The sequence below is a fragment of the Symphalangus syndactylus genome, chromosome X (genome assembly GCF_028878055.3).
Source record: "Symphalangus syndactylus isolate Jambi chromosome X, NHGRI_mSymSyn1-v2.1_pri, whole genome shotgun sequence".
In the NCBI taxonomy this organism is placed as follows: Eukaryota; Metazoa; Chordata; class Mammalia; order Primates; family Hylobatidae; genus Symphalangus; species Symphalangus syndactylus.
In genome coordinates this window covers 74,049,222-74,064,575 of record NC_072447.2, presented here as the reverse complement: position 1 = coordinate 74,064,575, position 15,354 = coordinate 74,049,222, and the positions used below count along the sequence as shown (strand labels likewise).

At 39.4% G+C, this 15,354-nt stretch overlaps 1 protein-coding gene across 1 annotated transcript in view; it reads right to left on the bottom strand.

Annotated features, from left to right (window-relative positions):
• The window catches only part of HEPH (hephaestin), a 98,551-nt gene that overhangs the window by 53,538 nt on the left and 29,659 nt on the right, over positions 1 to 15,354 (bottom strand). The window contains exons 10-15 of the mRNA XM_055268591.1: positions 14,344 to 14,555; positions 13,228 to 13,378; positions 11,447 to 11,659; positions 8,640 to 8,853; positions 4,906 to 5,045; positions 3,992 to 4,123 (exon numbers count right to left, since the gene is read on the bottom strand). Coding sequence (XP_055124566.1) covers positions 3,992 to 4,123; positions 4,906 to 5,045; positions 8,640 to 8,853; positions 11,447 to 11,659; positions 13,228 to 13,378; positions 14,344 to 14,555 — 1,062 coding nt within the window. The remainder of the gene's footprint in view (positions 1 to 3,991; positions 4,124 to 4,905; positions 5,046 to 8,639; positions 8,854 to 11,446; positions 11,660 to 13,227; positions 13,379 to 14,343; positions 14,556 to 15,354) is intronic.

The following is a 15,354-nucleotide window of genomic DNA, read 5'->3' as shown; positions in this document are numbered from 1 at the left end:
GGGAAAAAAACAATTACAAAGTATTCATTTGACAGGAGACTAATACTAGAATACCAAGAAACTTGAGCAAGTTAAGAGGAAAAAAAAACACATTAAAAAGTGGGTAAAGGACATGAATAGACGTTTCTCAAAATAAGACACACAAATGGCCAACAGGTATATGAAAAAATGCTCAACATTACTAATTATCAGGGAAATGCACATTAAAACCACAATGACAGATCATATTACCCTAGTCTTAATGGCTATTACTAAAAAGACAAAAAATAATAATAATAACAGATTCTGGCAAGGATGCAGAGAAAAGAGAACTCTTACACACTATTGGTGGAAATGTAAACTAGTGGAGCCACTATAAAACATGGTATGAAAATTTCTAAAAAAACTAAAAAATTACTATTCAATCCAGCAATGTCACTACTAGGTATTTACTCAAGTGAAAAGAAACCAATATATCAATGGAATACATGCACTTATATATTTCATGTAGCACTATTCACAATAACAAAGCTATGAAATCAACATGTGTTCATCAAGGGATGAATGGATAAAGAAAATGTGGTATATATACACAATAGAATACTATTCAGCCATAAAAAAGAATGAAATCATATGATCTGCAGCAACATGGATGGAAATGGAGGTCATTATCTTAAGTAAAATAAACCAGACACAAAAAGACAAATATTGCATTTTCTCACTTATATGTAGGAGCTAAAAAATTTGATCATATGGAAGCAAAGAGCGGAAAGGTAGATAACAGACTGGGAAGGGTAGTGAGTGTGAAAGAAAGGGAAAGATGAAGAAAACTGATTTAAAGGGTACAAATATACAGTAAAATGGATGGAATTCAAAGTTTGATAGCAGATTAAGATTACTACACTTAACAAAAATATATTATACTCGGATGATGGACACTACATATTCTGACTTGATCACTATACATAATATACATGTAACAAAATTTCTCATATACCCCTTACATTTGTACAAATAAAATAAAACATCAAACTGTGATTTCAGTTAGAACTACTTTAAACCTATACATTATTTAAGATAGATTACCTCCTCTTAAATAATAGTATGTTCTAAAGTTTCATTCTCAGCTGATGTCATTGTCACTTTACACACTATCTCACTGGGTGATTACATGCATATCATGATTTCAACTATCATCCATTGTAATTACTTATGACTGTTAAATCTCTATGCTATCCCAGGTGTCTCTTCCAAGTTACAGATCCATATCTCAAACTGATGATAATCTTCTATCCGTACAGCTCTCTCATTTCCACCTGGATGTTTTATGGTACCTCATATTAAGATTTTCAAAAATAAAGTCGATATCTCCCAACTCTAAACAAACAAACAAACAAAAACTGCCCCCTGCTTCCTGCATTTATTTTCTTTGTGAGTGGTACCAACATCCAGGTGCTTAATCCAAAAACTTGGTTATGAACCTTGATTTCTCCCTAATCTTCTCAACACCCATTCAATCAAAATATCCTATTTATTCTGCCTTAATATCCCTCAAATTTATATAGTTGTCTCCATTCTCATTTTCTATCACCTTTGTTTAAGCCACTATCATCACTTGTAGATCACTACAACCTTCTAACTGGTTTCCCAACTTCCAATGTATCCCTTCTCTCTTAATGGTCATTTATTGATTATTTTAGTACCTGGATCACCATCCTCTTTTCCACCCCAATCCCCACCATTTTTCTGAGTGATTTCAAGGTGCATGTGGATGATTTATCCAACACTCTAGCCTATTAGTCCCTAGATCTCCTCAACTGTAGTGTCCTTTGCCTCCACTTTACTTTAGACTTTGGGCACACCCCTGACCTTCTCATTACCTAAAATTATTCTGCCTAAGTCTTAAAATTAAACCATACTCACTGTTTTCAATCTCTTATCTCTCAATTACTCTTTAATACATTCTAATATAGCTTCTTTCCCCAATTTATTAAAATCATCAGCCATTTCCCTATTGCTATAAACAACAGAAAATTTTCTGCTCTTATTTTATTTGAACTCTTTGAAGCAGCTGAAGCTGTTGACTACTTCATCCTTGACATGACCTTTCTTAACATCTGTAATCTCATTTTGGTTTTCCTCCTATTTTGCTAACTTTTTCTCAGGCTCACATTTCAATCGGTACCTCCCTTAAAAATTGGCCTTCCTCGGGGTCTCATCTTAGTATTTTTACTTTCTCATTCAATATACTCTTCTGGGGTAACTGTGTTCACTCATGCTTTTAACCACTACCTAGATGTTGATGCCTCCCACATCTATTCCTTCAGAGCATACTTTCCTCCTGGGCTCCAGATCTGTATGTCTATCTTTATGTCTAGATACCTACATTTGATCATCTTACAAATACACCAAATTCAACAAATTCAAAAGGGAACTCATCATCATCCAATACTCCAATCCTCCCACTCCATCTCAAGTCACCTTTCTCTTATGTTCCCTATCTTGATGAGTGGTATCACTATTTCCCTGGTTGTCCAAATCAAAAACTGGGTATTATTTAAGAATCTTTCTCCAAAAACACCGATATCATTCAATAATACTTATCTTTCTCACCTTCAAAATCCAATTAATCACCATATCTTGCTTATTTTACCTCATTGATCTTTTTAGAATCTATCCCTTCTCCTTTACACCAACTTCAATCTCTTGGCCTTTGCACACTGCATTCTTTAAATCTGGAACTTCCTTTTCCCTGCTTTTCTTCCACACTACACTTTACCTTCACCCATATGTCCCTTTTTTCATCCTTTAGGTCAGCCGTTTCCAAAGTGTAGTTTCTAAACTAGCAGCATGAGAACTTGTTTAAATGAGCAAATTCCTGAGCTCCATCACACACCTACTGAATCAGAGACTTTCAAAGTTGATTCCAGCAATCTGTGTTTTAGCAAGCCTCTAGGTGATCCTGACACATGCTAAGGTTTGAAAACTACTGATTTAGGTCTCAGCTGAGATATCACCTAATCTGGAAAACCATTCCTTACTATCCAAACATTAGATTAAATACCCTTTTCTTCACATGCCTATCACACTGTAAAAACTCCTATTAACACTTAACACACTGGATTATAGTTACCAGTTTACCTGTTTCTATCATAATTGCTCAAGTTTCTTCAAGACAGGAGCAAGTGTTCACTACTGCATCAATAGATTCTAAAATTGTTCCTGTCACCCAGTAGGCCTCCAGTGAGTGTTTATTCAATGAATGAATTAATAAAAGAGAATATTGACAAGATTATGATCATTCTACATTTAGTATTAGGAGCTTAGTATGTGACTGGGGTTAGAATTTAGTCTGCAAGAAGGGTACAAGAACTTTATCTACTGGGCTAAGGGCTGAATGATCAGCTTGTGGTCTAGGTCACATCACTCTCTAGCCAAGATTAGGAGCTCATACTGTATCCAAGGGTATTTTCTTAGAGATCTGAAACAGAAATATTAGCCAAGTCTAAGCCATAGCCTATTCTGGGATTGAGAAAATGAGTATTTGATAGAGAAAAACTCAGGCTGTGGCTTAGTTTTGGCTATATTCCTATTTCAGGTCTCTAAGCTCATATATATATATATATATATATGTATATATTTGAGATGGAGTCTTACTTGTCACCCAGGCTGGAGTGCAGTGGCATGATCTTGGCTCACTGCAGCCTCCACCTCCTGGGTTCAAGAGATTCTCCTGCCTAAACCTCCCAAGTAGCTGGGACTGCAGGTGCGCGCCACTGCACCCAGCTAATTTTTGTATTTTTGGTAGAGATGAGGGTTCACCATGTTGGCCAGGCTAGCCTTGAACTCCTAACTTCAAGTGATCCACCCGCCTCAGCCTCTCAAAATGCTGGGATTACAGGAATGAGCTACCACTCCAGTCTGAAGCACATTAATTTTTAAGGAAAAATCCAGAAGCCTGAAGCAGAGGTGATGCATGTCCTTTGTTCTTTCACTAAGTGTCCCCACTCACCAGGCTCAGCAGCAAGTGGCCAGCTGGTAGTAGATTCTAGCACTCCATGAGCATGCACAGAGTAGGGGCGGCTGGCATTATTCTTGAATACCACAGTCAGGATATCACCAACTTCTCCTTTGATAAGTGGACCTAATGTAAACAAAAATAAGTAAATAAATAAAGTTTCATTAATTCAGGAGCACAGGGAGCATTAAAGAAAGGGACATACACGAGCACTTCATAGAATTAGGGGTTTACCCTGAGAAAACATCCTTCTAAGACCTAGAAGGCACGGCTGGCTCCATTTTTAGATTCAGAAGTCCTTAAACTGTTACTACTACCCACAGGATGAAGGTACTTCAATGACAAGATTATACTTCCAATTACCTCCACTTTTCCCACCCCTACCCTCTAACAGCCCAAGGGTCTAGAGAATCAAGGTGCTGTGGAATCATTGATGATAAGGATTGATAAGTTTGGCAGACAATATAGAATTGAGAGGATCTCTTCAGGAGTCAGTGGGTCCCTTCTGTACCATAACTAGAATAAGGGGGAAAACACTTAAAGCAATAATTAAACAGGGGTACAATGAAAAAACTGATTCCTTGTGTATATATATAGTTTTTCACTTTTTGATGTTCCTAAGTTCTCTTGCCCCTAGCATTTATTACAACTTACCATCCTCAGAGACTCATACCTTGAAGATATAGAAAACCCAGTAAAACCTGGTTCATGTTTCAGCAGAATTCATGATTTCCTTCCTCCCCCTTCACTGTTTATTGTCATGGTTGTTTCATAAAATATTCCATTATTCCAGTATATCATATGAAAACATTGAGAATGGGGAATAGTGGGGCCATCCTGGTATAACATAGCTTCCCTAGGTGCAGTTCAGGTTGCTAAACACTAGGAGGGAAGTGGAATACCCTTACCCAAGATTCCCAAGTGTTCTTCTGGTCCAGTCCTTGGCCGAGGGATCCTGAATGTACCATCAGTGTATTCCCTGAATACAGCTTTCTTGTATCTGGAACCCAGGAGCCCATCCTTGTTGCTCAGGAAAATGTAACCGTAACTAGAGTAATCCAAAGAGTACTATCAGCACTTGGCCATCAACCCCTCATTTTCATTTGAATATTTATGGGGAAGCTAAGTCAGAACCAGCTTCATGTCACAGATAGAAAAAAAAAAGGGGGACCTATTTCTTTTTTTCTTTTTTTAAAATTTATTTATTATTATTATTTTTTTAGATGGAGTTTCGCTCTTGTTGCCCAGGCTGGAGTGCAATGGCATGAACTCAGCTCACCACAACCTCTGCCTTCCGGGTTCAAGCGATTCTCCTGCCTCAGCCTCCAGAGTAGCTGGGATTACAGGCATGCGCCACCACGCCCAGCTAATTTTTGTATTTCTTAGTAGAGACGGGGTTTCTCCATGTTGGTCAGGCTGGTTTTGAACTCCTGACCTCAGATGATTCACTCAACTTGGCCTCCCAAAGTGCTGGGATTACAGGCATGAGCCACCACACCTGGCCCCTATTTCTTCTAATGTCAGACTTCCCACCACATTGGCTGCATAACCACAATTAAAGATGGCAGGTATGCCATACACAGTGGCTCACGCCTGTAATCTCAGCACTTTGGGATGCTAAGGCAGGTAGATTGCTTAAGCTCAGGAGTTTGAGACCAGTCTGCCCAACATGGCAAAATTCCATCTCTACTAAAAATTAAAAAAAAAAAAATCAGCTGGGTGTAGTGGCTTGCGCCTGTAATCCCAGCTACTTGGGTGGCTGAGGCACAAGAACCTCTTGAACCTGGGAGGCAGAGGTTGCTGTGAGCCAAGATCATGCCACTGCACTCCAGTCTGGGCAACAGAGTGAGGCTTTGTCAAAAAAAAAAAAAAAAAAAAAAAAAAAAAGGATGGCAGGTTTCCTTGTTTGCCATCATCCAGATAGAAATTTGGTATATAATTCATACTATAAGAGCACTGGGCTAAGAATCAGAAGCCACAGGCTTTAGCTCCAGCCCTAATGATGTCTTGATGAAATTAGTTTTACAGAAGGCAAGGTACAAGGTGGCAGGAAAGTATTAACTACTGCTGCAACCAGAGGGCAAAGATGGTGAGACATAGGGAGGGAATAAAATCTTACAGATTTTCTACTTATAGGATTCTGTTTAGTTTACAAACAGATTTATCATTTGATATTTCTAATAGGTCTATGGGGGGTAGGTAGGTGCCAGAGGTGCAATCAGTTGCACAGAGATGACAGGACTTACTCTACAAGTGACATTGTTAGCCAGAAAGTGAGCCAGGATTTAGATTCAAGTCTGCTGCTCCTTCCCTCCCTCCTTTTCTAGTCCTGTTCTTTCATCTTATACTGCATCATTTTCAAGATGAGTATACCCAGGCTCAGAGAGGGGAAGTCACTTTTTAAAATTTCCCAAAACTGAAACAATTCAGCAAGCAAAAAACAAATCACCCCATTAAAAATGGACGATAAATGGGTGTGGCAGCGTGCACCTGTAGTCCCAGCTACTTGGGAGGCTGAGGCAGGAGAATTGCTTGAACCTGGGAGGTGGTGGTTGCAGTGAGCCAAGATCACACCACTGCACTCCAGCCTGGGTGACAGAGTGAGACTCTATCTCAAAAAAAAAAGCAAGAAAAATAAATCATTCTACCAAAAAGACACATGCATTCGTATGTTCATCACAGCACTATTCACAATAGCAAAGACATAGAATCAACCTAGGTGCCCATCAATGGTGGACTGGATAAAGAAAATGTGGTACGTATAAACAATGGAATTGTATGCAGACTTAAAAAAGAATGAAATTATGTCCTTTTCAGCAACATGGATGTAGCTGGAGGCCATTAATTTCTCAGCAAATGAATGCAGGAACAGAAAACAAAAAAGTTCTCACTTATAAGTGGTAGCTATACATTGGGTATTTATGGACATAAAGATGGCAACAATAGAAATTGGGGTGGGGGGCAAGGGTTGAAAAACTATTGGGTACTATGCTTACTACCACCTATGTGATGGGATCTGTACCCCAAACCTCAGCATCACTTAATATACCCATGTAACAAATCTGCACATGTACCCCCATACCTAAAATAAAATTTGAAATTAATTAAAAGAAAGATTTAACAAGAGACACTGGGGATTACTAAAGGGGGAGGACGGATGGGGAAAACGGTTGAAAAACTAACTATTGGATATTATGCTCACTACCTGGATGACAGGATCATTCATACTCTAAAACAGCATCACACAATATACCCATGTAACAAACCTGCACATGTGCTGCCTGAATCTAAAATAAAAGTCCAAATTATTAAAAATACTCTTCTCACTTGGGCCCTACCTGAATGCTAGCAACTAATAATATATTTTAAAACACTGATGTAAATATCTCTTTTCCTTTTCCTTTTTTTTTCTAATTATAAGATCTTGTTAGATGTATCTCACTGGGTTCTGATCAGAAACAAATGAGAGGAACTAAATAAATAACTGATTTCCACATAAAGTCAAATTTTATTCTCAGTAGTTGCTGATAATTCAATTGTGGCTTAAATTAGTGTTTTCAAAGTCAATATCAATTAGTAATATATTTTCCTTTTAGCATGTATATAGACAGAGGTGATAGATGGAATCTTCAAAAAAATGTCCAGCCCAGTTATCTGCTTCTGTTTATAGAAAACTTAATATAGGTTCCATGGAGTTTTGTTTTGATAATTGTATGTCTATCTGAACATCAAAAATCAGGAATTAAAAATAAAGTAAAAATTTTAGATGTTTAGCAGGAAGACTTCAACCTTCAATGAACAACATAAAGAGTAAAAATTGCTAAAGTGTAGTGACAGCACCAAAAACAAAGTAGTGGAGACTGCTAATTTGTATCTCCATTTCCGTTCTCTCCTTCCTTTTTAGTAATAGAATCACCTAACTTTTAGCTGAGCACATGGCTGACTAATTAGAGATTACATTTTTCAGACTCTTTTTGCAGCCAAGGATGACCGTAAGAATTAGTTCAGAACAACAGAGTATAACAAAAAGTGATATATACAACTTCCATGCTGTGTCCTTATAGACAATGCTGCTTGCCCTGGACTTCTTTCTTTCTTCATGATAGCTGGGAATAGCTACAACTGGAACAGACATCTTGGCCCCAGAAAGGAAAGCAAGTGCTGAGAATGATAGGGTTCACCTGCCAGCCCTGAATTGCTCGTATTTGTATTATTATATGAATAAGAAACAAAATTCTATCATATTTAAATCGCTCTGTTTTAGACATTTTCTGCTACGTATCTTAGTCTGTACCTCAATAAATGCAATGCCATTTTGTCAAGGGACAGCTGAGCTTGAGACATTCAGTCCCTTGAGTAAATCCTCTAAAATTTAAGTCCCAGGGTAAATACTTCCAGCTAACTGAAAGAAGAGAGACAAAGATTAAGAGGGTGAAGGTGTGGGCAAGCTTTATTCCCTCCCTATATCAATATGGAAGCAGCAATGAGCTAGAATTCATAAGAGCTGCATTATAGCCCCATCTCCCAAATCTGTTGGTATCATATTTAGGAGACCTAAGAGTCTCCTCATCTCAGAATTTCAGTATTCTCATTTGCAAAATGCTTTTCTAAAAGTGTAATCTCTCCATTTCTGAAGGCTTACCTGTCCTTCTCAGACTGGTTGTGCCATTCCCGTTCCCAGCTCCGGTCAGGGCAATAGTCCCACTCTACTTCTTCTGCCATGATATAGTAGATTCTTGCAGCTTGGTAGCGTTGGCGAGGGGTGGCTTGGTGGCCAGGACACTGGGAGACATTATAGATTGCCCTCATCCCTGCTTCTCTATGGCTGCCTGCCTGGCAATAAATCTCAAATGTCCCTGAGGGAGGATCAGAGAGAAAAATCTGACTCAGAACACCCCTGGGTGGTGCCTGGGGGATTTCCTGCCTTTCCCTAGGCATACTGCAGAAAATAGTTAGTTTCAGATAGTCTCAGATAAGGCTCTTGCCTTAACTACACATAGATAAAAGAGTATTTAAAGTTTATTGAGAGTAATGAGCTCAAAGGTTAAGAGCTCCAGCTCCAAAGCTACATACACTGGATTTATTAAAACTAAACTCTGCCACTAGAATAACCAACTTCTTCCAGGGTGTTCCTAGTTTTAGCACTGTAAGTCCCATATTCCTAGAAACCCCTTAGTACTAGGCAAACTGCCATGGTTGGTAACCCTATCTTTCATTTATTATATATAAATCATATATATATAATATATTGTGTGTGTGTGTGTATATATATATACACACACATAAAACCTTGTGGCAATTGCTAAACCTCTGTGTTTTTCAGTTCCCTCATCAGTAAAATGAGGATTATTTTACTTTATTTGGTTGTTTTACAATTAAACACAATAATTTGTGAACAGTGCTTAGTATAGAACATATTCAATGTTCAGTTAAGTGATGCTATAAATAAGTAAATATAGCTGTAATAATTCTTATTCCAAGAAAAACATTGATGAGTTGTCTCCTATCAAGTACCAAAGAAATAAAGTAGACTTCAATAGTTAGCTAAAAAAAAAGAGAATGTCTTGATTTCAGAGGGATGCTTACCTAAGAGAGCTTTAGAAGGTCCTTCACTCGTTTTTTACAATGGAATGCGCAGGTAACAGTCTTAAATGTCTGTGTTGTGGAGTTGCCTGGACCAGATCTTAAGCTCCAAATTTCTACCTCAAGGATACTCACACTCAATGTCAATCCAAAGAAGCTAAATTTCTTAGAACATTACTCTCGTTGTTTCCTTACTTTGCTGCTCAGTGCTTATCCCATCACTACAAACTCTTCTTCCTAGCTTTCAAAGCCTTCTATGAGTTGGCCCCAAACTACCAATCCAGTTCCACTTCCCACACATTATCTCAAACTCAACTAGCACTCCAACTACATGGAAGTCTGACTGTTTCTCTCACACATCTCATTCATTCCTACCTTGAAATCTTCATTCTTTTTGTTACCCTCTTTCTGGAACTTACCTGCCCACCCCACCCCCAAGTATCTATGAAAGTCCACTCATTATCCAAGACTCAATTCATGTTTCTTTTCCAGAAAGCCCTCCCTGACTATTTTGGCCCAAATAGAGTCCTACATTCTTCACCTCTCCACCTCTAATGCACTTTATATCTAAACCACATGTTAAAGGGCTAAGTGCCCCTCTCTTCTAAAATGATCCCTTCTACTAGTTTATAAACACCTTGAAAGAAAGGGTCTACTCATTTCTTTCCACATCTACTTCTTCTATTTCCCTTAACACCCTTATCTATTGCATCAGTAAATCCTATCAGCAATTCCTTCAAAATTATTTTTTCGTTTCCACTGCCACTTCCCTAGTCCAAACCACAAGCTTCTCTCACAGAGAAAACTGCAATAGCCTCCAAATTGTCCTTTCTATTTCTGAGGAGACCAGCTTTATGCCAAGTGTTTGTGAAACTCAGGACTAGGTTAATATTATTAAAGTGTTGAAGACACTTGTTCAAGGATGTTTTTCCCTCCAAATATGAATGGAATTTACAGGAGTGAAACAAAAGTTTAATAGGAACTGCGTGGAGCTGACAGGTTGTTCTTATAAACACTATTGCCATCTAATGGTTGGAAAAAGAAATACACCATAGGGACTAAAGAAGGTAACTGCTCCATTATGAAATGCTAGAAATACATAGAATCCGAAGAAACATTATAGTCAAGTATCTTCATAAAAGGAAGAAAAAGGATATAGAGGGAAGGAGAGATGGAGGGAGGACAAAAGGACAGAAGGAAGGAAGGCAGAAAGGAAAGAATCAAGGGAGGAAGAAATCTAGCTAGAGAGAAGGGAAGCAGTTAGACCAAAGTTACACAGCAAGTTAATGAAAGAGCCTGAACTAGGGCTCCTGTGTTCTGATTTCCAGGCTGAAACTGTTACATCACCACACACACACACACACACACACACACACACACGGGGTGGCAGGGAGCAGGAGGTGGGGTGTATCACGGGAAGAAAGAGAAAGAGAGAGGGAGAGATCAGAAATGAGAGTCGGTAGAAAGCCTCACAGAATATCAATTTGATAGCACTTATAAGTGCATTTTATTGACCTTCCTCCCAATAAAAGTACTGTACCTATAAAATCTCTCTGTGGTCAAGTCCACTCCCTGCCATATAAGAACTTCACTAAAGCTGAGCGACATCCCAACTTCCCTTCTGTTGTTCCAGAAAAGAACTTCCTCCACCTTCTACTAACTCTATTCTGCCTGCAGCTGAGTAGGGAATCCAAGTAACCAGAACATGGAGAGCACATTGAAGAAGAAAAAGACAAGTGTTTTTAAAAACTTCCTAGAACCCTCAACATACCTCTTCTTATCTCTTCACCATCCCTCCCTCTTCCCGACCCCATTCCTGGCCCTATACCCAACAAAGCCTCTAGGGTCAGCCGCTAAGGCACTTACCAAGGTTGTCAGGCTGCATGATGGCCATGACAAAGGTATGAGGAAAGAGCATGGCTGCACCCTTCCTCATGCCCTGAAGCTGCACAGTGTTGCCCTGGAACATGACTCCATGCACATCAGTCTCTGTGCCCAGGCCGAGCAGGTGCCAGGCCACTGTGTCACCCTTGCACATGTCCAGCCTGGGCAGGTTAGAGAACAGAAACCCATTAATGGCTGGAAAACAAAAACACAAGACAAGGTGGGGAGATGAGACCAGACTACTCCAGCACTGGCCAGGAGCATGGCATCAGCTATGTACTATGGTTTCACACAACTTGAAACTGCTGAGTCATCCTCAACTCCTCTGCCTTCCTCTCTAAGCCACTTTAACTCTACTCGTGAATATCTCTGTGTTTGGGATGAGCACTCAACTGTCCTTTCTGGCCTCACCTCCACCATGATACACATCCTGACAACATTGAACAACTCTCCACTACCACAAACACACACACAAACACACACACACACACACACACACCCCAATCTCTCCTATTCCCTATTTCTTGAAACTCTCCTTCCTTGGTTTCTGTGGCAACATACTTTCTGGTCCTTTTACAACCACTCTGATTGTTCCTTTTCCATATTGATCTCATTTTCCACCCCCCCATAACGTGTTGGGGATCTGAAAATTCCATCTTCAGCTCTCAACCTGTTTCCTCCTCTTCATCTTCACTGCCACTGCCCTGGTTCTGGCCCTCATCCTCCCTGGCCTGAACTCCTAAAATAGCCTCCTCTCTGGTACCCCTACCTGCAGTCTGTCCTCCCATCCTCTTCCATACACACACACACACACACACACACAGACACACACACACACACACACACAATTGTCCTGTGAGCTCTATTTTTCTCTGCATTATCAAAGCTTTAAACATTGTAGGTGCTTTGATAATACCTGTTGACTTTTCACATAGTTTCCTCTTTCTGGAATAAACTTCCCTTATGGTCTCTTTCTATGGCATCCTACCACTTATCCATCGTATCTTTGTTCAGATATCCTCTGTAAAGCAGTTATTACTCTTTCTTTGATCCATGAAACTTTTATCCCACAAAATTCTGCAGTATCAGTTGCCATGGATTGTAACTGATATACTTTCTGGTGATTTACTTACAAATCTATTTCCTGCACTGGATTGACATAACAGGAAGCATATCATTTTTTTTTCTATATCTATGTGACTGCCTGAGCACCTAGCACATTACCTAGTACCAATTAGGCACTCAGTAAATTCTAACTGGAATGAACTTTGCTCATGAGATGGTTTTACTTTTTCCAAATGATGAAACTAACTAGTAATGGGAACCAAGAGATGGAGCATTGCAAGTGAAGGGAACAGCACTGCAAAAGCATGGAATCAGCATGTTTACAAAGAAAAATAGCCCCAGTTGGCTGGAGTATGGGGTGGGGGAGCCAAGGTACTAACATATAAGGAAGACGGGAGATAAGATTGGAAAGGTATCATCTGGCTTATTCTTCACAATCTCTTGTAGATTTCTTGTGCAAAACCCTCATTTCGCAGAACTTTCTTCCAGTTTCCCCCATACTGTGTAACACAGAACACAGCACCCAAAGATACTAAGTATAAGATCTGTTGTGTTCGGTTGAATCTCTCAATCTAGCTCACCTCTTGGACAGAGATGACCAATAAAATCAGTGTTTTCAGGATTGGTCATGATTACAGATAAAGTTAGACTTTACTTAGGACCCTCAATTTAGCCCAGGGCAAAAGTACTCCCCATACCATGCATCCGATTGGAGTCTTGGAAGCCCTCAATATCCTCTGAAAGCAGTCGGAAATCCAACATAGCAGCTGCTTGATTGGCATTGCTGTACCAGCTCTTGTTCTCATCCAACACAGTGAAGAGAAGAAAGAATTCTTTATCCACCCCTTTCTGCAGGCCCAATAGAAGAAAGTAGAGGGAATAATGACAACAGTTTCAGCAGTTGTGGACTGTGTCGTTACAGATCAAGGGATGCCAGATTCTTTCCCCTTTCCTTTTCCCATTTTGAGCCCATATCTCCTATCCAGAGCTGCAGCAGTTTTTCCTTAGGTAATCTCAAATTGCAGATGAGAGAAGAAAATCAGAATAAAAGGACAAGCCTGACAGGGAAGAATGTATAAAAGTGGGCAAGGAAGGAGCATAGGATAGGAAATAAGAGGTAAAGAGTGTAAAAGAAGAGAGCTGGTAATCACCTGGGGAGAGGAATGAGGGGAGGTGGCTAGAAAAGCAGGGGAGGGTCTTGGGGGGAAACTAGAAAATAAAAGATAAGTAATATCAATGGTAATTATTGTTACCACTAACATTTACTGAGTGCTTAATATGTGCCAGACACTGTGCTAAGCACTTTATATGGATCATTTTAATTAATCTTCACAGAAATCCAATGTGTCTTCTTCCATTGTTATCCCGTTTTTACAAATGAGGAAACAGAGTCAAAGAGAAGTTAAGTAGCTCACCCAGTGTTACACAGCTAGAAATCGTGGGCTGAATACAAAAGAAGACAAGCAAATATTAAAGCAGATTTATGGATCAGGAGCAAGGTTTAGGGGCCCCCGAGGTGAGGGAGAGGGAAAAGGAGAGGGCGGCAGGGAGGGAAGGAGGGAGGAAAGAAGAAGATGATGAAAGGATATCATGAATTATCTGCAAGGCTAAGGAAGATATATATATTTGTCAGTACAAAAAATAACATGCAAGATAGCATGAGGTCACCAACTACTAATTTCTGATGGACCAGCTTGATTATTTTTCTTCTGTTCCCTAAACTTTAGAACCCAGTTCCATGCTTAACCCCTATCCAGCAACCCAGCTTTGTCCTTCTCCCAGCAGGCTTTCCAGCCAGATAACCCTGACAATACCTGCTTGCCATCTGCACCCAAGGCACCAGCCCTGCACACCAGCAGCGGGCCCACCAGGCCAGAATTCGTGTCTCTTATGGGATCTGCAGCAGAGAAGTACATCCAGGTGAGACAAGCAGGATCCTGAGCAGTGGGACCGGCATGAGGGGGGACTGTCCAGCGGTATGTTACTTTCTCAAAGGGCTTGGCAACCAAACCAGGGTGAGATGAGCCTGCAGGGAAAATACAGGACTCATTACCTAGATTGACTAGAATGAGAATCATCAGCTCCAAACAGTGAAATAAAGATTATGAACTACAAAGGCATTTTGGAGCAGCAGTAGCAGCAACATGGAATATTGAATATTGAGGAGAACTCTGGTCAAGGAGTCAAGAGATGAGTTTATTTTCTCGTTCTGCCACTACTTACTATATGAAATGCAGCAATTTAATCTTCCCTATGTTTTAGTTTTCCAAAAATCATAGGACCTTGGAACTAAAAGGGACTTTAAGACTTATTTGGAACATCTCTCACTTGAAAACATACATTAATCTGCTCTTACATCCCTACTTCTGCTTAAAACTCTCCAGTGATGGGGGACTCACTACCTGCTATTATAGTCCATGTCATCTTTGAACGGCTCTGATTATTTAATATTTTTTTCTTTTAATATGTATTATGTACATGTGAGTGTGTATATGTTATGTATGTATGTATATATATATACATATATATAAAAAACACTAAGGCTGTAATTTCTAAAATGGACACAAGACATGGTCAAGCAATGTACAGACCTTTTTCAAATTTTCATGCCATCAGTAATCAAAGAAGTACAATTGAAAATAGCTAGATAACTTTTTTACAAATTAATTTAGCAAAGATTTTACAAATTGTAATAATGCATGATGGTAAGAAGTGGTTTAGATGGCACCTACCCTACTCACTCACCTATAAAGAGTGTAAATGTAAAAGGGAATAACACTTTTGAAAAAAAATGTAGACAAAATTTGAAAAAAAAAGTACACAAA